The sequence below is a fragment of the Denticeps clupeoides genome, chromosome 17 (assembly GCF_900700375.1).
Source record: "Denticeps clupeoides chromosome 17, fDenClu1.1, whole genome shotgun sequence".
Taxonomy (NCBI): domain Eukaryota; kingdom Metazoa; phylum Chordata; class Actinopteri; order Clupeiformes; family Denticipitidae; genus Denticeps; species Denticeps clupeoides.
This window is the reverse complement of record NC_041723.1, coordinates 2,156,292-2,179,684: the sequence shown is the minus strand read 5'-3', so window position 1 is coordinate 2,179,684 and position 23,393 is coordinate 2,156,292. Positions and strand designations below refer to the sequence as shown.

Sequence of the window (23,393 nt, the reverse complement as noted above, 5' to 3'; positions counted from 1 at the left end):
TATCAACTTTTCGTTAAATGTTTTTTTTTTTTTTTTTTTTTTTTTTGTGGTTTTTCAATTCCTAACCTGCTGCATGAGTACATGCTTTCTGTTTAAGTTTTGTATTATTTAAGTGGGGTTTCTATGTTACTAAATAAAGATAAGCAAAAACTTTATGTTCATTACTGCGGCCATTCCAGTTGGTTTGACAGTTGTTAACAGTTTTTTTTTTTTAAACACAAAACTACACTGTTGTGGCTAGATCCAACTTCACTTCTCCTTTCGACCTTACACGGCATAATACATTTACGGCATTTTATCCAGAGCGACTTACAACAAGATCAACTCCGGTTCACTAGGACCCCCAACTATGAATAGAATCTTTTTATTCACTCTGCTGTAGATTCTGTACACAAGTTCGACAATAAGAAAGTTACAAGTTAATCAAAATATTTTTTAAAGAGGAAGGTCTTGAGCTGTCGTTTGAAAATACTCAGTGACTGAATGCGGTTTTATTGTTTGTGTTTCAGATGTTTAATTGTTCAGTGCGTTTATAATTGCATTGTTTACATATTTATGTAAAACCGTCTAGACGAGGAACGGCCTCCTGCTCCATTCATTGTATTCAGATAAAAGAAATCGCCGGATACGCCTTAACACCGGTACTGTCAGGCGCGTCCTCTGATTGGCGCGCTACTGTCTCACGGTCAGTTCTGATTGGTCTGCGCGGCTGACGCTCCTCCCCCATTGGATGGCCGGCGTTACGGTTCCCCCTCTGACGTCGTTCGCCAGGAGGCGGATGTTTACCGCCTCGCCTTCAAGTGTTGAGTTTATCATGCGACCTCCGCGTCACTAGTTGACCAGGTAAGTTTTAGTCGCTTTTTACTTCTCGCGGAGCGTGAACGGATATGTCGGCACGCCTGCGCGCCGCTTTAACTCAAAGAAGCTTCATAAGCGGAAGCCTTTGACGGCAGACGCTAGCAGGCTAACGCGTCAGCGGCTCTTAATCCTGCTGTTCCATCCCACCGCGACACGTGAAATGAACGCCGGCCCTGAAGCTCCAGTCGGCTTTCGGCGCGACATGGGGTGACAGCAGGTGTCCGGAATGTCCGGGACGAAGACTTTCGTTGTGTCGAGAGCTTGCAACTTGGAACGTTTAATAAACGCTTTAACAACCGAAGGCAAAGCGTCTGGGAAAGTGTACCCCAACCCCACATTCTACGTCACGACGGCGTTGGCGCCCATGACAGACACGTAGATGAAGAGTTTTTTTGGGGTTTTAGAATAGTTTATTGGGCCTTGTATTGCGGTCGCCTATGGATCAGCTGACGTCATGCTGCTGCGTGACCACGCCCCTTTCCCGCCCCCTTTAGAGCCAGAACTCGACACTGTTTTTAATCTACCACAAAATGTCCTTTTTATGCATTATTATTCATAGTTATTGTTATTTCAGCCTTATAGTTTTAACTTAATTGTTATTGTCCTTACTTACCTAATTCACTCTTTGGTTTTGTTTTTATTTTATTTAGCTATTGCAATGAGGTGTGTTTATGTGAAACATGAAAATGACAATAGAGGGATATCTTGAAATTTGAAATTTCACCATGCACTGCACTGTTGGCTCAGTCAGATGGGCAAAGCATTGCATTCACAGCATTGTTGGGTAATTTTTGCCATTTCCTGACCATAAAGACAAAGTTCATCCTTGATCAAGTCATAATTTAGTAGTCACTTTTAGTCTGATTGCTTGTTGCTTGTTAGCGTCTGGCATCATCAGAGGGTCCACGCTGGCCCAGGCAGAGCAGATCACATGGCCACATTCTTGAGGCTTTCACAGACAGGGGCAGGCAGATGACTGTGGTGGGTTTATAGGGGAGCCATCTCGTGATGTAGCTCCGGTCTTCACCGCTTTCCGGATGAGTCAGGCGCTCATGGAGACCATGCTGTTGAAGCGCCGCGGCACGATGGCGTTCTCCTTCCTGCTTTATCAGTTCCATTTGATGAAGAGGAGCTTCCTTCAGCTGACACAGGCCTTCCGTACCCAATGCAAAGAAGTGAGTAGTAACCCCCCAGACTGGCGTTTGTCTTCTGTCTGGGATGATTATCGATAAATATTACCACTAATGTTTTCATATAGTCAGGGCAAAAAATTAAGTGAATCCTTGCTGGTTTTGTAAGTCTAACAAAGAAATGATCAGCCACAAGGTTTGTACATATCTCATATCTCCTCCTTGCAGATCCTCTACAAGTCATTAATGTTCTGTGGCTGATGTTTGGCAACTCTAACCTTCAGGTCCCGCCACAGATTTTCTATGGAATTAAGATCTGGAGACTGACGTGGCCACTCCCAAGACCTTAAAGGTCCCCTATCATGAAATATTCACTTTGTGAGATTATTTAACATTAATACAAGTTCCCCTAGCCTGTCTGCAGTTGCTAGAAATGATGATAGGTGCTTTGGCCATTCTGCTTTGCCGTTCAGAGAATGGCAGCTTGGACGGTTGGATCTGGAATTTGTCCCCTTATGATGTCATAAGGGAAAAGTTTACCTCCCGTATCTCATGCTTTTTCCTGCCCCTCCCCTAAAACATTATCTCCACTGACCGTCATGGCTTCCAAACGTGCGAAGCATTGCAGTCGCTCGGTGATTGGATGTAAAAATTAGCACAAATTTATTTATTTATTTTTTGTTCCGTGTGGTGAATGGTGTTGATGACGTCATTTCCGCGAATTCCGCAGAATTTCAGTCCTTCACGACTGTAGTGTGTGTTACCAATTGTTACCTACCAGCAGGTTAGGAATTCTTGGTGACCACGGTCCCAGCCGCCTTGAGATCATTCAGAAGTTCCTTCCGAGTAGTTCTCATTGAAACTCCAATGTGTGGAGCTTTAGACCGAGGCCGACGGGCAGTTATTTAATGGTTCATCTATTTGTGAATAATCACAAATAATAGACCAACTGTTGACACCTTCTCACCCAGGTGCTCGGAGATGGTCTTGTAGACCATTCCAGCCTTGTGTAGGTCCACAATCTTGTCCACGACATCCTTGGAAAGCTCTTTGGTCTTGGCCATGGTGCAAAGTTTGAAATCGGGATACATTGACTGCTTCTATGTACAAGTGTTACTCACTTTGTTTTAAACCTAAAATCGAAATCATCATAGACTTTATTTGTTAGTGGGCAAACTAAAAAACAAATTTACCCGAGTGTATATGATAATTCATATATTATAAATCCCGGCAATTCTCTGCTGAACAGTTCAGCTCCTCTCGCGTTCCTCTCGGCACAAGACCACCTCACCCCCCACGCGAACCCTGCAGGGAATTTGAGGAATGGCGCACATGAAGGAAACGCTGGGCACACAATCCCTTTTATCTGATCCCCGGCTATACGGATGAAACGCTTGCGGTGTCTTCAAACGCCGAATCTTTAAGAAAATAACTAAATGGTGAGTTCGGAGCTAAGCTGATGGTTTTTACGGATCAGGTCCCAGTGAACAAAAGAAGGGACCTCAGTAATGACCATTTTAAAGCAGGTCTGCCAAATGCCGTAGGTGTGAATGTGGAATTTCATTTGGACTTCAGTGTTTTAAACCCGCCTGGCATGCGGGACCATGGCTGAGTCCACGTCACCTGAAACATGAGCTCAGCAGAAGGGTTCTGCTCTCTTTTTTTTTTTTTTTTTTTATTTGAGCCCCATTTGAAAAATGTAATTCCATAACCAGAGTGACGGTTGTGAAATTTTCAACTGTAGTGGGAATTTTTTTCAGCTGCAGCTGCAGTAGCGCCGCAGGACAGTGGACCAACTCTATAGTTGCTTCTGTTTGTTTTTCTCCGAGACACGGAATCAGGCGCCCAGACTACTGGCAGACCCCAGTGATCAGACCAGCAAATAAATCCTGTTCCTGACAACTTCTTTACAAGGACAAAACATGAAACAAACCAGAGGGTCACCACAGCCACCACCACCATTACAACTACAGCTCCAGGGATCTTCAAATGGACCAGTAACATCATTACAGACACCTTATCTAGACCATGACACTTAATACATCCTGGACTTCTCCAACCCTACAACCGTAGGACTTACTATTATATCATATCCAACCCTGCACTGACACCATTTGCAGGCTCACTCTACCCTGGAAGGGGGTCCCTCTCTGTATCACTCCTTCCCAACGTTTCTTCCTTTCCTTTTTTCTCTCTCCTAGAGTTTTTTTGTGTGGAGTTTTTCCTTGTGTGCAGAAGGGTCAAGTGTGGGGGGTGTCAACTGTAGGGCCTGTCAAAGCCCATTGAGACATACTGTATGTGATTTTGGGCTATATAAGAAATAAATGTTGTTGTTGATGTTATAGTTACCGTGAGCTAAATAATGAGGCTGGTACAGTCTATAGAAACCTGGAAATCAAGGAGCGTTCCAGGCCCCGAAAAGTGCAAAATAAAGATATAAAGTTTTTTTTTTTTTTCTGTTTTACTTATTTATATGTGTTTTTATTTATTCATTGTTGCCTCACTGTTGTTTTAGTTAAAATTAGCAGGATTGTCATACATTTATTTTAACAATATTTTGGTGGTAATTGAAAAGTCATTTGTAAAAGTGTGTAAGAACCCTGTACATGGCTTACTATTTAATTATGGGAGTGTGGATGAGTGTAGGGTTGGTTTAACGTGAGGTCTGGACCGTATTTTAACTCTCGTCCGCCCTTGTTGAGCTACTGTACGCCGCGGCTGTGGCGGCTCTGGGGTAATTTCATCTCGGAAGTCGGTTAATGAGCTCAGCTGAGAGGCGTTTGGCGGCGGCGGGAACAAGATCCCCGTTGTTTTGGGCCCGGCCTGTTTTTCCAGCGGTACGGGATGAGGAGTAGTTACCGCAGAACTTGGTTCAAGCCCCCTCTCCTCTTCTCCTCCTTCAGGGTGCAGAGCGTCCCGTCTCTATGGCTGTATATGATGAGAACATCTTGAAGAACCCGTTTTACCTGGCGCTGGAGAGGCAGAGGCCGGACCTGTGCAGCCGAGTCGCGGAGCTGCATGGCATCGTGAGTGGCACGTTACCGGGTGTTCCGCGCGAATGAAGAAAGATGACTATTTTCATTATGAGCTACGTTTTGATGGTCCCAACACGCTGAACCCCTTTCCCACGTTCTCACGCATCAGATGTTCATTTTGAAATGTGAGATGGTTGGAAAGTGTGGAATTTTCATGCTGTGACTGTGGAGTAAGGAAGTCTTTGTGAGTTTTCCAGCATGAGACCCCCCTCTGGGGCAAAAGGCTGTGTCATCCCCGTCCACGGGGACAGAGGGACTCTGTGCGGGACTAACTCGTTTTAAATGAACAAAATGTCCTATTTCAGTTTGGTTTTGGTGTGTGTGTCTGTGACAGATTCTGGTTCCATGTCGAGAAAGCTTGTCAGTCAGCACGTACACATCTGCCCAGTTTGAGGGGTATGTTCTGCAGTCTGTGGACGAGGGGTACAGGACTCTGGATGGGAAGGTCGGTTTCCCCCGAAGGGACGTGACGTTCCCGGCCACTCGTTTACCATATGGTTGTTAAAGCCAGAAAAAAGGACCTGATCCCGGTGCCCACGTCCACAGGAGGAGGTGTCCATCCAGGACTGCCAGGTGAAGCTGCGAGGCGGACGCCAGTCCCCGGCCTCCGTACCCATCCTGTTCGAGGAGACCTTCTACAACGAGAAGGAGCAGGCGTACCGCATCCTGTGCATCACGCGGCCCCTCGACTCGGAGCAGAGCCCAGGTACGGCAGTACGCGACACCGACGTACGCGACAGCCGCGCCGCCGCGGCCTCAACTGTCCTGTGTGCGTTTCAGTGGACGTGAGCTCTGTCCCCGCCTCCTACTGCCTGAAGAGTGTGGACGACGCGAGGGAGTTCCTGGGCCGCCACGCCGAAAAACTGGACAAGTTCCTCGCCGGCTTCTGTCATTCCTTCAAGGAACAGGAGAGGAAGGGACTGCGCCATCACATAGTGAGACATAATTCATGCAAACGAATGCACAATTATGCGTTATTATAATTGACCGAGAACGACGGCCGCATTTCACCACAGCTTTGTACCGAAGTGCCATACGCCTGACCTGTACCATCTGACCCGCAGGACTCGGTCCAAGCTCTATACACGAGATGCCTTCAGTGCTTGCTGAGAGACTCGCGGCTGGTAGGTGGAAACCCCCCCCGACCCTCTCGGCCTTCGCGTTGCTGGTGTCCGCGCGCAGGATGGTGACGACCGTGTGTGGATTTTTCAGAAGGTGCTGGCCAAACAGGAGCTCCAGATGACACTGCTCAAGCAAGCGGTAGAGGTGATGGCGGTTCCTGTTTAATCAGCAGTAAAGAAATCCATTCAGTTCACTTGGGGGGGAGCTTTTGGTGTCTGGTGGGTCAACAAATTTTCTTGTTTCTAGATGTACATACATCATGGTATCCATGATTTAATATTTAGTTATGTCGGGACTCTTGAAGCCAGCCAGGTAAGTGTTATTACTTCTATATTTTTTCCCATTTGCTTAATAAGCACAAATTGAAATTATTTATTCATTGTAGTGTTAAAGGTTTTTCACAAAATTAATTTTGCCGTGTTCCTCAAATGCTTGAACTCTGCTCCTGGACAGGATGCTGCATTTAATAAAACCTCCAGAGGCCTGCAGGAGCTCCAGCAGAAAGATCTCGGGGTCAAGTCCGAATTCAGGTGAACTCTCAGCCTCTCGCTGCTCTCTACTGTTCATAAAATCCAGAAAAACGCTCTTATTTAGGCACCGATGAGCGAACCGTTCACCAACAGACAATACGAGAGTCTCCCGAGTGTACGCTTACAGCGTTTCTCCTGCGTCTCTGGCAGCATAAATATTCCCCGGGCGAAGAGAGAGCTGAGTCAGCTTAACGGCTGCACCTCCCCTCAGCACAAGCTGCTCTGTCTGAGAAGGGTGGTCCTGACCGTCCTGCAGTCCCCCGGGCGCACAGGTACGACAGCTGGTAGGATTGTCCATGCGAAATGTCCCGATGATGGACTGCTCCTGTTCAGGCCTCTGTGTGTGTTTGTGTGAGTTAGAGTTAGTTTGGTTAGACACCTAACATTGCACTACACTTTATGAACACTATGTATATAGGATTTAGATTTTTGCCTATTTATTGTACAGGGTGGGCCATTTATATGGATACACCTTAATAAAATGGGAATGGTTGGTGACATTGAACACATTTTATGTGTGGTCAGAAACTTGTAAATAACTAATGAAAGAATAAAGTTACGTTAAAACCAGCACACCATTGTTTTTCTTGTGAAATTATTAATAGATTTGATATGTCACATGACCCTCTTCCTATTGAAAAAACAAAAGTTGGATCCAATGGCCGACTTCAAAATGGTCACTATGGTCACCACCCATCTTGAAAAGTTTGCCCCCTCACATATACTAATGTGCCACAAACAGGACGTTAATATCACCACCCATTCCCATTTTATTAAGGTGGATCCATATAAATGACCCACCCTGTACTGCACATTGTTTTCATCTCCATACATTTATAGTCCTATGTACATTCTTACATATATTTATACTCAGTAGACATAGTTATTTATAAAGAGTATAAACAAATTCTACAACTTGTACAAATAACACTTAAACACATCCTTGCACGTTGTTGTTGTTTTCTACTCTGTACTTGAGAGACACCGTCTACCGGAAGCAAATTCCCTGGCCAATAAATACTATTCTGATTCCGAGTTGGGTTGCGTTCTAACAACGGCTTTTGCGGTTTTAACCAGGTTATCTCTCGTGTACACAAATGCACAACGGAGGTGTTTTCCCCGAGCGTGAATGACCATTCAGTGCCCGGCGGGCGCAGCCAAACTCCCGTAATGTATGTTAGCCAAACAGGCAATTTAGCCATTACAGCCTAACGAGGCAGACAGAGAGAGTGTCAGGCAGGTTAAACGGCCCCTGAAGGGCCGGCCTGTCCGGCAGCGCACAGAAGCCCTGTGTCTCGGCCAGGAGAAGGCGCCGCTTGTTGTGCCGGAGTGGCGTGTCCAACCGGGTTAACTGCGCTCTCCCTCTTCCTCGCCAGTGAGCATAGAGGCCGCGTGTGCGGACGACCTGCTGTCCGTCATCCTTTACCTGCTGGTGAAGACCGAGATCCCCAACTGGTGAGAGCCGGACGCGCTGCAAACGCACTGTTCTCGCGGCCCGTTACAGGCAAAGTACACGCTTATTGGTCCTGAAAGGTTTTCCTTTGCAGAGATATTGGTGTCCAGTAAAATGTTGAATAATTGACATTAAACTATTCAATAATTTATTCTGTGTAATCGTGTAATGCATCTACAGGGTGGGCCATTTATATGGATACACCTTAATAAAATGGGAATGATTGGTGACATTGAACTTGTAAATATCAGAAACTTGTAAATATCTCATGAAAGAATAAAGTTACATTAAAACCAAGCACACCATTGTTTTTCTTGTGAAATTACCAATAAATTTGATGTCACATGACCCTCTTCCTATTGAAAAACAAAAGTTGGTTCCAAGATGACCGACTTCAAAATGGCCACTATGGTCACCACTCATCTTGAAAAGTTTGCCCCCTCACATATACTAATGTGCCACAAACAGGACATTAATATCACCAACCATTCCCATTTTATTAAGGTGGATCCATATAAATGGCCCACCCTGCAGAATATGTTTAGGAGGATGCATTGTTTTCCTTTAGAAATTTGCTGATTACTTGAATATGAATTATTCATTTTCCACACCTGCATTTCAGTGCATGAAGTGGATTTACGTGCCTCCTTAATTCTCCCTCGTTTAATGAAACGTTCGGATTGTGCTCCCAGTCCCCCATTTTATGGAGTTTGACTTGTCAACTTCTCGTACCTTCTCAGATCGCACCTTTTCGGTTGTAGCCTCCTCCGCGTGCTGCGCCGTGGTCACCATGCCGCACCGTCTCATTTCAGGATGGCGAATCTCAGCTACGTAAAAAACTTCCACTTCTGCACGTCCACCAAGGACGAGCTGAGCTACTGTCTGACCACGTTCGAGGCCGCGGTGGAGTACATCAGCCAGGGCAGCCTGAGCCGCGATGTAACCGTGAGTGGAGAGAATCAGCAGCAGAAGTGCAGCACTCGTTTGGATTGAAATGTAGTGACCGTGCACTTTTTTTTTCTTTTTGGGACAGGGCTCAGGGAATCTGAACGACCGAGTGTTCTTCAGGCAGAAGATGGACCTGCTCTCTCAGAACACGGCCATGCCGATCGACTGTTTGTTTGAGGTTAGTCTTCGCCCGGCACGTCGTTCGGCCCGGTTTTCTACCTGTTCCGAATTCTCGTTCTGTGTGTCATGCAGCACATAGCCAACGGTAATGAGGCTGAGGTGCAGCGGCTGCTGTGCGAGAGCGAGGGAGAGGAGGACGTGACGAAGATGTGCCACCCGCTCTGCTCATGTGACGACTGTGAGCTCCGACTCTCCGGGTGAGGAGGCGCTTGGATTTATTTATATTAGTTATTATTAAGAGGTCAGGATCGACAAGGTAGTGAGCTACGGAGAGCGTCTTCCTGTCGTTTCCTGTGGTTCTTGACTCCAGTGTCAGATTTGGATATCAGCGTTGAAGATGTATGACTCTGAGTAGTGATGTGATTGTCTTTGTTGTGTAGGAGGCTGAACGACCCTTCCATCATCACACCTTTCTCTCGAGACGACCGGGGCTACACTCCTCTCCATATTGCTGCTGTTTGTGGTGAGTCTCCAGCTGCTCTTGTTAGTTTTTTTTTTGTTTTTTTTTATTGGTCATGTGATCAGGTGCAGTCAGCAAGTCTGATATCTGAGCTTTTAAATATAATCTACCTAATTAAAGATTGAAACTCAGGTCCAAAATGTTGGTGTAATAATGCATCTTAACTTTGCCTGCCATATCAAAGCTGCTACACAGGAAAATAATAGAAGAAATAAGGAAAATAAAAGAAGAAATAAGACACTGAAAGGTCACATTTATGTTTTATCTTAAAAACATAAAAGTGTAATATTTGGTTATGTTTGCAATATTTGCATATTGGTTCATTGTATACTTGCAATACTGTGGTTATTTCACTGCATATCATAAATATAATCTTTTCAGTCTTTTAGCATTTTATCTTAACCTTTTTGGTGTTCACTAGTTCAGTGTGTTAAAATGCAAAGACTACAATTACTACAGTTGCTGAGATCGTACGCAGCATTTTGTAGTGGTAGTAGCCTAGTGGGTAACACACTCGCCTATGAACCAGAAGACCCGGGTTCAAATCCCACTTACTACCATTGTGTCCCTGAGCAAGACACTTAACCCTAAGTTGCTCCAGGGAGACTGTCCCTGTAACTACTGATTGTAAGTCGCTCTGGATAAGGGCGTCTGATAAATGCTGTAAATGTAAATGTATATCAGCTTGGTTTTTACCTTTTCAGTGAACTCTTTAATATTGCAATATGTACAGTGTCACAATATATCATGATTTAGTCGTATCATGATATCCATGCCAACACACACCCCTCTCAGTCATGTGACTCGGGCTCTGTTTAGACAGTCACTCAGTGGGCAGTTGTGGGGCAGTGGTGGCCTAGCGGTTAAAGAAGCGGCCCCGTAATCAGAAGGTTCGAATCCCGATCCGCCAAGGGGCCACTGAGTAAAGCGCCGTCCCCACACACTGCTCCCCGGGTGCCTGCCATGGCCGTCCACTGCTCACCAAGGGTGATGGTTAAATACAGAGGACACATTTCACCGTGTGCTCCGTGTGCTGTGCTGCAGTGACAATCACTTCACTCTCACTTTTCACTTTCAGTGTCCTGCTCAGGGACACAATGGTGGTAAGTGGGGTTTGAACCCTGTCCATTTCTCACTTCCTCAGGTCAGTCTCTGCTGATTGACGTGTTGGTGTCGAAGGGAGCTGTAGTCAACGCCACAGACTACCACGCCCTCACCCCCCTGCACCTCTCCTGCCAGAAAGGTTACCAGGGGGTCACGGTCAGTTTGCGGTCTTGTAAGGGGCTGTGTGTCTTGTTGTAGTGCTCTGGTTCCTTATGCCTCTTTCTCTCGGTCTCTGATCCAGCTGCTGCTTCTGCACTACAAGGCAAACACAGACGCCCAGGACAACAACGGGAACACTCCTCTCCATCTCGCCTGCATGTACGGACACGAGGACGTACGTTGCCGGACACGTTCAAGTGTACCACCCACCCGTTAATCTGCCGTTTCCACGTTAAATGAATGCTTCCTGCGTGTCTCAGTGTGTCAAGGCCCTGGTGTACTATGACCTGCACACCTGTCACCTGAACATCCAGAACGATAAAGGCGACACCCCGCTGCACATCGCTGCCCGCTGGGGCTACGAGGGAATCATCGAAGTGCTGCTTGAAAACGGAGCATCGACCGCGGTCCATAACAAGGCCAAGGACACGCCGCTGCAATGCGCCCTCAACTCCAGGGTGAGCATTTCCGTTAATGTTTCATATTCATTTAAAAAACGGATTGCACATTGTGGTGTGATTTTTTTTATTTTTATTTTTTACTTCTTTTCCTTTTAATTTTTTAGATTCTGTCATTGTTGGAAGGACCTCACAGTGGCACTAGAGGATGGGGCGACAGCATTGGGGTACGTGCCACAAGGCCCCAGTTTCATTTTCAAATTCACATATTCTGTGAATAGGCTGACAATATGTTGTACTAAAAGTACGTTCTACGTTTCTGGTGTCCATTATCCCCTTTCCCCCAAAATGAATCAGCTTGTGCTGGTTCAAAGATCTGTTATCATGGGAGACACATCTTTCCATCTGTATTTTCATTTCTGGTAGCTCCTAGTTCCTGGTCTATTCCAAACGAGAACTCTTTCCTCTGAAACAGGTTTTTGTTGTCAGAAATGTTGTCGTCCACTCGAAGATGCAGAGAACATCCCAAGCACGGTTTTAACCCCCCCTCCATATACATTTTAGATTTTTACATTTACAGCATTTACCAAATGCCCTTATCCAGAGCGACTTACAATCAGTAGTTACAGGGACAGTCCCCCCCTGGAGACACTCAGGGTTAAGTGTCTTGCTCAGGGACACGATGGTAGTAAGTGGGGTTTGAACCTGCGTCTTGTGTGTTACCCACTAGGCTACTACAACTCCCCGCTCCGCTCCAGCCTCGTCATTTTTTTATTAGAAAGGTACAGCGTAGCTGATGCAGCACAACCACAGACGTGTTATTCACCATTGTTGTAGGACACGTCAGATAGATCAGATAGAAAGATTCCCATTTTTAAGAAAAATGTTCCCGTGTGGACGGGGTCTTAGCCCCTTATCCTGAATGTAGGGGTTAAATGATTTTAGTATTTTATTATTTATTTTTATTTTATTTTTATTACACTGATCACAGTATTTAGACCACCAGTTGTAACATACCTCATTTGTGAGTAACCTTGGATAAAATTAACATAACATGAAACCTTTTCGCCCTTCAGTCCCCCAGCCGCTCCCCTCAAGCGTCCGACTCCAGCAGTCGACGCTCATCTGTCTCCAGCACCTCCTCCCTCAGCACAGAGACTCGCCCCGACACCGACAAAGTCCGTCACAAGGAGGTGAGATGTGAGGTCCGTCACAGAGTTTATATACAGTAAGCCGTCGTGGTTCGATCTTCTCTGTTCTCTTCCTGATTGGCAGGTTGAGAAGCTGCTGAGAGCTGTGGCGGACGGGGATGTGGAGATGGTGAGATATTATCCAGAGTCCCCAATCTACAGAAATAATGTAGCCTGGTTTGGTGCTGTAATAGTACAAAGTGTGTGTGTGTGTGTGTGTGTGTGTGTGCGCGCACGCATTAGGTGCGATACTTGCTGGAGTGGGTGGATGAGGAACCAGAGGAGGAAGGGGAGGACTTGGTGCCCACTAACGCTGCGCTGTGCCATCCTTTATGCCAGTGCCCAAAGTGTGAACCCACACAGAAGGTGCAACTCTGACACACACACACACACACACACATGCATATGCACTAAATAAACTCGGGAATTAGTAATAATTCATCACCGGTCAGCATCCTTGGTAATTTGATTTGAATATGTTTTGTATGCGCATCTCCAGAAGCTGGCCAGCCTGCAGGCCGGTGGGCTGTGTGTGAACAGCAGCAGCGCTGATGGCTTCACGCCCCTCCACGTGGCAGCGCTGCACGGGCACCTGTCCCTGGTGTCCCTCTTCACTCGTCACGGTGCCAACATCAATGCCCGCAACGGCCAGAATGCCACGCCCCTCCACCTGGCCTGCCAGAGCTGCCATCTACAGGTTAATATGCAGTGTGTCAACACGTCACCACAGTTTTGCCCCTTTGACGGCAGTTGTGGTAGGACCTGCTCTACCATGTGCTGACCCCCCCCCCCCCCCCCCTCCCTGTGTTCTAGGTGGTCAGTGCCCTGCTAGAGTGTAATGCTAAAGTGAACAAGAAGGATCAGTATGGGAACACCCCCCTGATCCACACCTGCCTGAAGGGAAACGTAGAAACTGCAGCCACCCTGCTGAAGGTGGGTTCTGGAGGGGCTTACAAAGGGTGGTAGTAGCCTAGCGGGTAACACACTCGCCTATGGACCAGAAGACCCAGGTTCAAACCCAACTTACTACCATTGTGTCCCTGAGCAAGACACTTAACCCTGAGTGTCTCGGGGGGGGGGTCTGTAAGACCCTCTGGATAAGGGTGTCCGATAAATGCTGTAAATGTAAGTGTAATGGAGGGTCTGCTGGAGCTGATGGCTAAAGAAACGACTGAGCTGATCACAGGTCTTCCTCTCCAGACCTGTGCCTCTGTGAACCTTGCCAATCACCACGGCAACACCGCCCTGCACGAGGCAGTGAGAGGCGGTCACCAGGAACTGGTTCAGCTGCTCCTGCAGGCGGGGGCAGTGGTGCACCTGAGGAACAAGAGGCAGAGAACCCCCCTGGACTGCGCGCAGGAGACGGGAGGAAAGGTGCGTCAGGTGTCTGACCCGAGCCGAACCTGTCTTATCTCTGGTGGGGCGGGTCTCAATTTTACTTTCTCCCTTTTGATCCTAGACCACTGAGATCCTGAGGATTCTGCAGAAAGCATCTGACCCCAGCCCCGAAGTTGGCCCAGTCAAACGACCCCCTGTCCATAAGGGGGTTCTGGGTAAAAAAATATTTTTTTTGTGAATACGACAGTTGAAGGAACAAACATGACACAGAGTTTAGTTATCGTGAAACATCGTGAAACGTGGTTGTTTGATTGCTTGCTGCTCTTCATTGGCAGGCAATTCGTCAATGCAGCGATCAAGGGAGGAAGATTCGGATTGCAGAGCTAGAGCTGAAACTGCACAGGGGTAATCTGGCTTATGCATTCACCTGTAGATCGCTGGTTTACATTATTTATTCAAGTCACCGAGCAGAGAATGTTCTAATTCATCCAGGTGCCGCTATAAGCAGATAACCACTTTCATAATGGTGTGGCTGAGCAGTGAACGTGTTCTTTTAAGAGAGTGTGTTGAGTTTGTCGCATGTGTTTTAAATCTCGGTTCATCTCAGGATACAGCAGCTGTACAGAGCGCCGTCACAGGACAAACATGTGGTTTCCACAGGCTCACCCCACCTGACCCAGGTACAGCACCTTCTTCTCATGCTGCTCTGTGACACATTTTTATGGTGTGAATTGGAAAGGGGTGGCCACTCTATTAGAGACCGCCAAGGTGCCACTGAGCAAAGCACCGTCCCCACACACTGCTCCCTGGGCGCCTGTCATATCTGCTCACTCAGGGTGATGGGATAAATGCAGAGGACAAATTTCACTGTGTGCACCGTGTGCTGTGCTGCTGTGTATCACAAGTGACAATCACTTCCCTTTCACTTTTAAATAGAGAAACACGTTGCAAATCTGTCCATGCTGTAAATGTTCTGCTGTTACAAGACATAGTATTTCGCACCAACTAAGGTTGACGGTCGACCTGAGAGGAGAAAATTCAGGAGAGGAGAAACGGTGGACACCAGCGGTCCCTTGACACGCCCGGCTCGCCCGACCCAAACACCCACCCTGAACCCCGATAAAAGCCGCAGCTCTGAGCAGCGGACCCTGACCCGCTCCCACACAGTCCATCACACTCTGAGTCCTGACCAGTGGTCAGGTGACCAACTCTGTCCTCCCAGTAAGCCCGAAGACTCCAGAGCTGAGGCCTCCGACCCTGGTGACCCTTCGGCCGTTCAGTTACCTGACTCTGAAACCATCAGAAGGGATGAAGAAGGAGGTCAGAGAGACTCTGAGGTCAGGCTAAACGGATCTCAACAGACGCTATTAGAGATGGGTGATGTCTGAGGAGGCCCACGCCCAGTGGGTGTCAGTGTACCACCCTGCAGTGATGACTGAACTGGTGAGCGGTGGCTCGTCCATCTGTGAGAAGAATGGAGATTACTGAGTTCCTAGCACTTTTTATTTTCGCCGCAACATTGTAAAAGGGATGTTTACTAAAGATTGTTCTGGGTTTATTTTAATAACATATTTGCAAAAAAAAAAAAAAAAAGTTTGAAAAAAAGAATATTGAAAGCTTGAGTGTTAGAAAGAATAAACTGGATTGAATGTCTGCATTGTGCTGATTCTACTTGATTAAGGTCCAGGATTGCTACTTGCACATGCATTTAGAAAAGTTTTTTAAAATTTGAAAATGTAGCTTGACTTTTTTTTTTTATTATTATTCCAAGTTTAAGTAAGCACTTCTCAGGATGTTGATTTGCTGCAGTGCTTAAAGAGACCTATGCATTTATTTTATTCACTATCAAATCCAGAAATTAATTTTCTGAGTTTTTGAAATGGGTGGGTGGCTCACAACCCCTTGTTTATTAGACTAATAGAGTAAAGACCAGAAATACAGGGTGAGGTGGCTATGAATTTTACCACCCTACTCCAGGGGAAAAAAAAAAAGATGTCCAAATGATTTCATGATGTCTGATTTACACAGTCGGCCATTACCTACAGTTGTCATTTCTGTGATACCATTCTTCATGGTGCAGTATATTATGTGTGATTTATTCCAATGAATGCAGAAATAGATCAATAAAAACACTCCTGAAGGGGAAAAAATCCAATACTGGAAATAACAGCTTATCGTGGTTCGTTCTGTGTGTTCCTACTACGTGATTACGGCTCACCTGGAAGATCTAATTTTGGAGTCACCATCACACATCTGGCAAATTGGGAAACGTCTCTTTGTTCAATGTGGTCATGGTGCCTTGTTTAATTGTGTCCTAAATAAAAGAATGAATGAAACGAGTGTTTCTACATTTCATGGGTGGGTCATTTAGAATGGAAATTGATTTCCCTGTTAATGTGGATAAGATGACAGGTTTTCATGATCGGATTAAATCAGAAATACTTTTCATGTCACTTAAACATATTTCAATTCATTCTCATTTGACCCAAACTAATTTCAATTGTGTCTCTATAGGTGTGCAAATACAAAAATAAATGCACTTTTTTTCTCAAAAATACTTTTTCAGTCATTTATAACATATTTGTTAAATCAATCTAGGTGAACGCAGGCCTGTATGAAAATTAAGGTCCTGAATTCTTTTCTAAAAAAAATGATTTGCATTCAGAGATAATTGAACGAAGATGTGTACATGGTCACTTTCACGTCACTGAAAATCTCTCATAAACAGTGACCCCAGTGGCACGACGTTGACCCGGACCCAGCATCAGCAGACACATGCAAAACGATACCACACGTTCAAGCAAAGGTTGGCCAAACGCTAGCAGAACGTTAATACGCTGTGGTGACAACGTTATGCGAGCAGTTTCAGAATTGACATCCACGCCCAGGAACGATTTCTGCTATGAGGGCATATTTGAATGAGAGGGCATATTTGAATGGTGACATTCGCCACCATTCGCATTCCCCTGTCCCGCAGTAGGAGTAACGCTGCCTCCGCACATTCGGGTGGAGACCCAGGCATCCTTTGCCAGCTCTGAAATTCACGTATTACACTTTCACACGCAAATCTCAGGAATTTCCCTGTGTGGGGTATGTACGCAAATCTGGTCCTTTGAATCGATCGATGTGGACGATCACGGTGGCGAAGACGTGTCAACATTCTGAATGTCGAAGGCATGCGTTCCGTCCTCTCAGATCCATCAGATCCACCCTTTTTTCAGCACCAAAAAGTACCAAATATCCTTAGTACATAAAAGTTTGGCGTTTCGGTAATAAGGAGGCTGTGGGTTAATCATTACTGGCCGGGGGTGGGGAGACGCTGGCGTTACGCAGGCCCAGAGTGTGTGCGGTTGTGTGCGAGTGCGTGAGGTGTCAGCATGCGAGGGCCGCTCTGCTTCTCCATCCTCACCCTCATCGTGGCCCAGAAGACCGAGCCAAACCTGGGCGAGACGGGGAGCCTGTTCCTGGGCTCCAATCAGTACGGCTTCGCCATCAATCTCCCCGGCTTGGGGTTCGAGTGCTTCTGGCACTTCGCTCACCAGACTGGACACTTTTACCTCACGTACATGGTGAGTTTCAGTCGTTTCAAAGTCCAATTTATTCTCAACTTAGCTATATACAGTCCAGTATATAGAAAGATGTGGCGGCGAGGCTCTGGTTACAGTAAAACAAGAATCAAATGCATATTTACACAGAGTAGGCATAAATAAGAAGTATATTTGTATACTTTCTAAATGTATATTTCTATTTACTTTAAGCTAAAAGGTTATAGTTGGAGCACTTCATCCCCTGATGGGGATGAAGAGGCACAGTTGTAGATATGTTCGGGTACTATGCACCTTACAAACCCAGCAGAACTTTGCCTTCTGTGCAGAGTAAATGTGTGACCTACCAACTCACAGTCAGTCCCCTTGGGCTTATCGGTATTTAGAACCACCCGCTTATCTTTTCTGTCCATTAAGGAGAATTCTGATTAGAACATAGACTGAAGGATTTAATTCAGTGGTGCCCAGTCCCAGCTGGTCTGAATCAGACTGGACACGTCTCTCCGCCGTAGGTGCAGTGGGTAAGCGGCGTCGGGGGGGACCGACACCTGCACGTCTCGGTCTTGTCCCCACAGGGACGCATGATGGCCTCCTCTAATGAACCCATGGGCCAGTTCAACTTCCAAACGCAGGAAACAGGTGAATGTTCCACCTCCACAATTCTGTTCAGGATCAAATACCCAACCAGTCAACGCCATGCGCCATAACCTGTGCTACTTTGGACTTAATCGACCCAATTTCTACAAATTCTTAATCAGGGGTGTCCAGATGTTCCCTGGTACTGGTGCCGGTGAAGAACCGATGTTTTACTGACAATTGACTGGTTTTTGGTGTCGTGTATTATTTAACGTGGTGGAAGCACAATACCTCCATCCCAACTACTGAACTTCCCTCTTCAGGTTTCTACAAAATGTGCTTTGGGAATGTAGTCAACAAATATGCGAGGATGCAGGTCTTTGTGGACTTCGGTGTCTACTATGAAGAGCTTGATGAGCCCATTGAACAGAGAGGAGAAGACGAGGAAGTGCTGAACACGACCATTTCCAGTATTAGGGTGGGTGGCTGCATTTTTTGTGTTCGTGGTATTCTGGCATGTTGTCCCAAAAAGACGGTCTCGTCCTCCCTGTTTCCAGATGTCCAGATTTACCAGTTGTCCCATTTTTATCTCAAGGACACCACCAACAGGGTCAAAACTCAGTTGGTGCACATGTGGCGCCACTACAACTACGCCCGCATGAAGCACGGGGCCGACTACTACCTGCTCCTCTCCAACTCCAACTACGTGAAGTGGTGGTCAGCAGCCCAGAGCCTGGTCATCCTCGTGGCCGGGTTCCTGCAGCTGTCCGTCATCCGGAGGTTCTTCCGCACCGACACCAGCAAGCCTACATGCTGAGATCCGCAGCGATGGATGAAATTCTCAATTAAAAACACGTGCAGGGAATTGAAGAAGCTGCGTGGCTCATGTTCATGTGATTCATTTCTAATAATTGAGGTCCTTTGGTCATTTCTCTTTCTTTAACACAGGAAAGCAGACATATGGAAATTATTCATGTATCATTTCACTTTTCTTGGCTGAAATTAAAAGTTCTAAATTATGCTTTGTATCATTGGTTTATTTCTATGTCGTTGTCGCGACTCTCGTGTAGTTGTCATCCTGCATATTTGTGTGTGGGAAGTGTCACATGTCTCAGACAGACATGCCTGAGCGGGAGGGGGGAGGGGCCAGCACTGGGGGGCGGGGCCACCTTTCACACTTCCTGCATGCGTCCGGCAGCGGAAGACGTCTCTCATTCACACGGTAAACGCAGTCCAGCCTCTTCTCTTTTCACCCTTTACACGTAAGTAACGTAGAATGTACAGCTGTGTGGGTGGTAGTAGCCTAGTGGGTAACACACTCGCCTGTGAACCAGAAGACCCAGGTTCAACCCGCTAACTGCCATTGTGTCCCTGAGCAAGACACTTAACCTTAAGTTGCTCCAGGGGGGACTGTCCTGGTAACTACTGATTGTAAGTCGCTCTGGATAAGGGCGTCTGGTAAATGATTTAAATGTAAATGTAAATGTTGTGCGTGGCTGGATTTTGTTGAGGTCACGACTTCGTGACCCCCCCCCAGAGACAGCCGTAACCGAGCCGTAACTCTGTTTGCGGGGACCGGCCGAGACATTTGTTTCTGAGAACATGTCTGGGCAGCCGAGAAGAATGTTCCAGGGGTTCTAAAACACTTGTAGAGAAGTAGTAAGTGCTCTCGAAAGGAGAAGCGAAAGTATGGAGAGGAGGGGGTGGCGTGACTCTGCTGCACTGCTGGTTGCTCAATTAGTCTTGCACTGCATGGGTTTAAAAAAAAAAAAAAGTAATCCGAGGCTTATGGTCCCGTTCCAGATCGAATTCACACTCTTTCTGCCGTCTGCCATGGATTTGGTGGAGCCCATCCTGGTCATCGCCGAGAAGCTCTATTCACTGTGTCAGGAGGCGAAGGCCAACAAGAAGCGGTGCGCGCGGCTGGCGCAGCGCATCAGGTCCCTGGCGGAGCTGGTGAAAACGGCGAAGGTCCAGAGCCTCGGGGACAAGCGGAAGCTCGTGGAGGACGTGCTGAAGGAGCTCATGCTCACCCTGGAGTCCGCCGAGGAGGTGCTGAAGAAGTACTCCTCAGAGAAGGTCCTGGTGCGCATGGCGAAGAGCCAGAGCTACGGCGAGGAGTTCGGCAGCCTGAACGAGCGGCTCAGCGAGCACGCGCAGCTGCTGTCCCTCGCTCTGCAAGTGGAGCAGAGGAAACGGCTGGAGGAGGTGTTTGAGGAGACCAGGAGGAGGTCCGAGGACGACAAAGACAGGGACGGTGACCGCCAGGAGCTCCAGAAACGTACGGTGAAAAACGATGGCTTCCTGTCTGTAATTCTGCCCGCCTGGCTTCATGTGCTGCCTTCCTGTCTCGCCCTCAGTGCTGCAGGCCATGCAAGGCATGGACGCTGTATACGAGGTCGTGGACAACACGCAGAATGACGTGCGGCAGATGAAAATCATGCTGGAGAACTGTAGGCAGTCATCTTCATTCAATTGAAATACGCACATATAAAATAAGAGATACGAGATACGAGTTGTGATCCTGCGCGTGGTGTGCTTTGAAGTACGAAGGCCCAGCATTCACCTGGAGGCCATCCGGGAGATCCCCATGGAGGAGCTGAGCTTCGACCCCACCAAACCTTTCATGAGGTCCAGCATCTCGGAGTTCTTCGAGGGGGAGTACAACAAGTTCGCTGTGGCCATCAAGAGATACGCGTGTCCCATTAGCACCAGCCCGTGGTATTTCATCGGCTCATTCACACCAACGCGCAACAGCGCGTGCAAAGTGCTGTTAGGAGATGAGGAACATTAAGGGAGAACATTAAGTTCCCTTAAATGATGGAATATGACATGACAGATGTTTGGGCCCACCCTTATATATTTAATATCTTATTTAAAATGAAACATTTTGAAGCATCCTCGTTTATCATGACGTGGCGGGAAAAAAAGGGCTAAGACACACGAGGGTTAAGTTAGGTATGACCAGTGCCTTTATTTACAGTGAGGGACATTAACAGGCATCAAGAAAGAAACACACATCATAAAAATGAGGATAATGAAGGGAGGGAAGTACAGAAGGGAAACGGAGTAAGAAAAACACACACACATGTGACCACTCCAACACACAAAGCAAAAATCTTCACCAAACAAAGCAACTTTGTATATATTCATTCCTTCATTTATTTATCTATCTATCTATCTACCTATCTATCTATCTATCTATCTATCTATCTATCTATCTATCTATCTATCTATCTATCTATCTATCTATCTATCTATCTATCTATCTATCTATCTATCTATCTATCTATCTATCTATCTATCTATCTATCTATCTATCTATCTATCTATCTATTTATTTAGTCTGGTCTATATTGTATCTTTAACAAATGTTCAATTAAAATATCGCAATAACACAGAATCAGACTGGTATATTTCTCTCCCATAGTGCAGTGAGGACCACCTTCCAGAAAGAAGTGGAGACCATGAAGCGCTTCGAGTCCCCAAACATCCTGAGGATGTTTGGAATCTGTGTCCAAGACGGTAGGTTTGACTTTTTTACAAATGAGACTGTTTTATAACTTTTCCGTTTTTATTACATATGAATTGGGGAGATTCCTTTCTGGACTAAAATTGTTGCCTTTTGTCGTGTCCTTCAGGTCCAAGCCCGAACTTCCTAATCGTGATGGAGTTCTGCGAAAAGGGGAGTTTGAGGCAGGTGCTGGACAGTGACTGTAAACTGCCCTGGTCCAGAAAGGCCCGGATGTGTCTGGACGCTGCTCAGGGGATTTATAGGTGCCTCTCCTGTGTTCCATCATTGGTAATGAGAACCACACAGCAAGCCAAGCCAGCTGTAGTTTATCGCTCCATCCTTCCCCGCAGGCTGCACCAGTCCGAGCCGAAATTCAAATTTCACGGCTGCATCAGGAGTAGCAAGTTCCTGGTGGCGGTGGGATACACGGTGAAGGTAGGTGGGCCACGACGGACGCGTTTCAGCACGGGACACAACGGAAGTTTTATTCCGCTTGTTTCTGCTCGCAGCTGGGGGGCTTCGAGTTGGCAAAAACAGAGACGTCATTAAGGAAGAAAAAAGAGGGAAAGCAAAGCGCCTCGTGCTACTGCTCGCCCCAGCAACTCAAGAAAATCGATCACTATGACAAGGCCTGTGAGATATACAGGTACCCCACGAGGCACAGACAATCCTACGTATAAAGCACCCTTCACGCCACCGTTTTACCGCTGCATTTCTGTCTGTTCAGTCTAGGCATTGTCCTGTGGGAGATCGCAACACGGCAGGTGCCCTTTAAAGGTGAAAATCCACTAACTAACACTTATATTTTGTATGTAAAAGGGTTTTAAAGTGAACTTAGAATCCTTTTTGCTAGACTGCACAACTTCAGACATCCACAAGAAGGTGTGCAAGGAGAAAGCCATGGAGCCCCTACCCGAAGACAGCCCTCCCCAATTAAAAGACCTCATCGTGGCCTGCCGTGCTTATGAGCCGTTCCATAGGCCAACAGCAGGAGGTACGTGTTCAAATACTCCTCCCCCGTCGCGGTGAACAGAAACGAATGCACACTTGTAGTGAACTGCAGAGAAATGCATGGGCTGAAGAACGAGAGACAGAATAGAAGGCCTTAAAAGTAAAAATATATACATTGCCATAACTGTCATGTCTTATTGATCCCCACCATCATTTGCTTTTTTGCAGTGCTGGTTGATAAGCTGCGAATGGTGGTGGAGAAGGGTGAGGAGGACTGAACGTTATCATTCCGTGTGTGAAAACCCCAAAAACATTTCTACTGTGCACAATTTACTTTGGTTTCAGTCATTTGCACAAATAAAGAGCTTTTGCCTGCACAGAATTTTTTTATGACCTTCTTATGCACCTTCTGAACCAAGTTATGAGGTTTATGTGAATAGAACTTAGTTTAATTTATTCAGGCGATATCTAGTGTTGTTAGTCGAGTCTTTGTGTCACGCTGCCATTTTAGTTTTTAATTCGCCTCAGTCACATCCAGACTCATTTTAGTCCAGTCAAGTTTCAGTCAACTAAAAGTCTGAATTCAAGTCTTATTTTAGTCATAATCATGCATGGCTATTTTAATCTAGTTTTAATCTACTTTTCAACAAAAAAAGATGACATTTTAGTCTGGTTTTCAATGTACAGATCGGCAAGTGTCCATGAATATGGAATATAATTTTCTCTGAAATGTCTAAAGGTAGCAGGCTAACATGCATTGCTAACGTTACCGTTTAATCCTCAGCATTGTGAGTTGGCACGAGCTGTCAAAATAGAAAGTATATTAATGTCCTCTGTTGATGGTAACTTGAAAGCACGTTGTAAGTCGCTGTGGATAAGGGCGTCTGCCAAATGCCGTAAAT

The 23,393-nt window shown here is 46.4% G+C and overlaps 3 protein-coding genes across 5 annotated transcripts; all 3 read left to right on the top strand.

Moving 5' to 3' along the window:
- The first annotated feature begins 752 nt into the window (after window positions 1-752).
- Window positions 753-16,241, top strand: ankrd27 (ankyrin repeat domain 27 (VPS9 domain)). Of its 2 annotated transcripts, none has more exons than XM_028958035.1 (29): window positions 753-843; window positions 4,892-5,014; window positions 5,358-5,468; window positions 5,570-5,729; window positions 5,804-5,958; window positions 6,088-6,147; window positions 6,236-6,289; window positions 6,392-6,457; window positions 6,599-6,675; window positions 6,826-6,947; window positions 8,052-8,130; window positions 8,941-9,073; window positions 9,162-9,254; window positions 9,329-9,453; window positions 9,637-9,719; window positions 10,861-10,976; window positions 11,062-11,154; window positions 11,240-11,437; window positions 11,545-11,604; window positions 12,454-12,570; window positions 12,653-12,697; window positions 12,811-12,933; window positions 13,067-13,264; window positions 13,381-13,500; window positions 13,768-13,941; window positions 14,027-14,120; window positions 14,241-14,310; window positions 14,513-14,585; window positions 14,916-16,241. In XM_028958035.1, the coding sequence occupies exons 2-29, from the start codon at window positions 4,913-4,915 to the stop codon at window positions 15,291-15,293; spliced, it is 3,279 nt and encodes a 1,092-aa protein (XP_028813868.1). In that variant the 5' UTR covers window positions 753-843; window positions 4,892-4,912; the 3' UTR covers window positions 15,294-16,241. The 2 variants fall into 2 exon arrangements, with proteins under 2 accessions (XP_028813868.1, XP_028813867.1); XM_028958034.1 differs by lacking the exon at window positions 753-843 and adding an exon at window positions 850-2,033.
- Window positions 16,242-17,282: 1,041 nt separating this feature from the next.
- On the top strand, window positions 17,283-18,843 carry LOC114767179 (transmembrane emp24 domain-containing protein 6-like). Its single transcript, XM_028958759.1, has 4 exons — window positions 17,283-17,474; window positions 17,963-18,089; window positions 18,350-18,504; window positions 18,622-18,843. The coding sequence occupies exons 1-4, from the start codon at window positions 17,283-17,285 to the stop codon at window positions 18,841-18,843; spliced, it is 696 nt and encodes a 231-aa protein (XP_028814592.1).
- A 351-nt stretch (window positions 18,844-19,194) lies between these two features.
- Window positions 19,195-22,868, top strand: LOC114767103 (mixed lineage kinase domain-like protein). Of its 2 annotated transcripts, none has more exons than XM_028958646.1 (11): window positions 19,195-19,248; window positions 19,830-20,307; window positions 20,387-20,479; window positions 20,573-20,747; window positions 21,457-21,551; window positions 21,668-21,803; window positions 21,891-21,975; window positions 22,050-22,186; window positions 22,268-22,317; window positions 22,394-22,534; window positions 22,720-22,868. In XM_028958646.1, the coding sequence occupies exons 2-11, from the start codon at window positions 19,860-19,862 to the stop codon at window positions 22,767-22,769; spliced, it is 1,410 nt and encodes a 469-aa protein (XP_028814479.1). In that variant the 5' UTR covers window positions 19,195-19,248; window positions 19,830-19,859; the 3' UTR covers window positions 22,770-22,868. The 2 variants fall into 2 exon arrangements, with proteins under 2 accessions (XP_028814479.1, XP_028814478.1); XM_028958645.1 differs by having other exon boundaries at window positions 19,222-19,288.
- The last annotated feature ends 525 nt before the right edge of the window (window positions 22,869-23,393 follow it).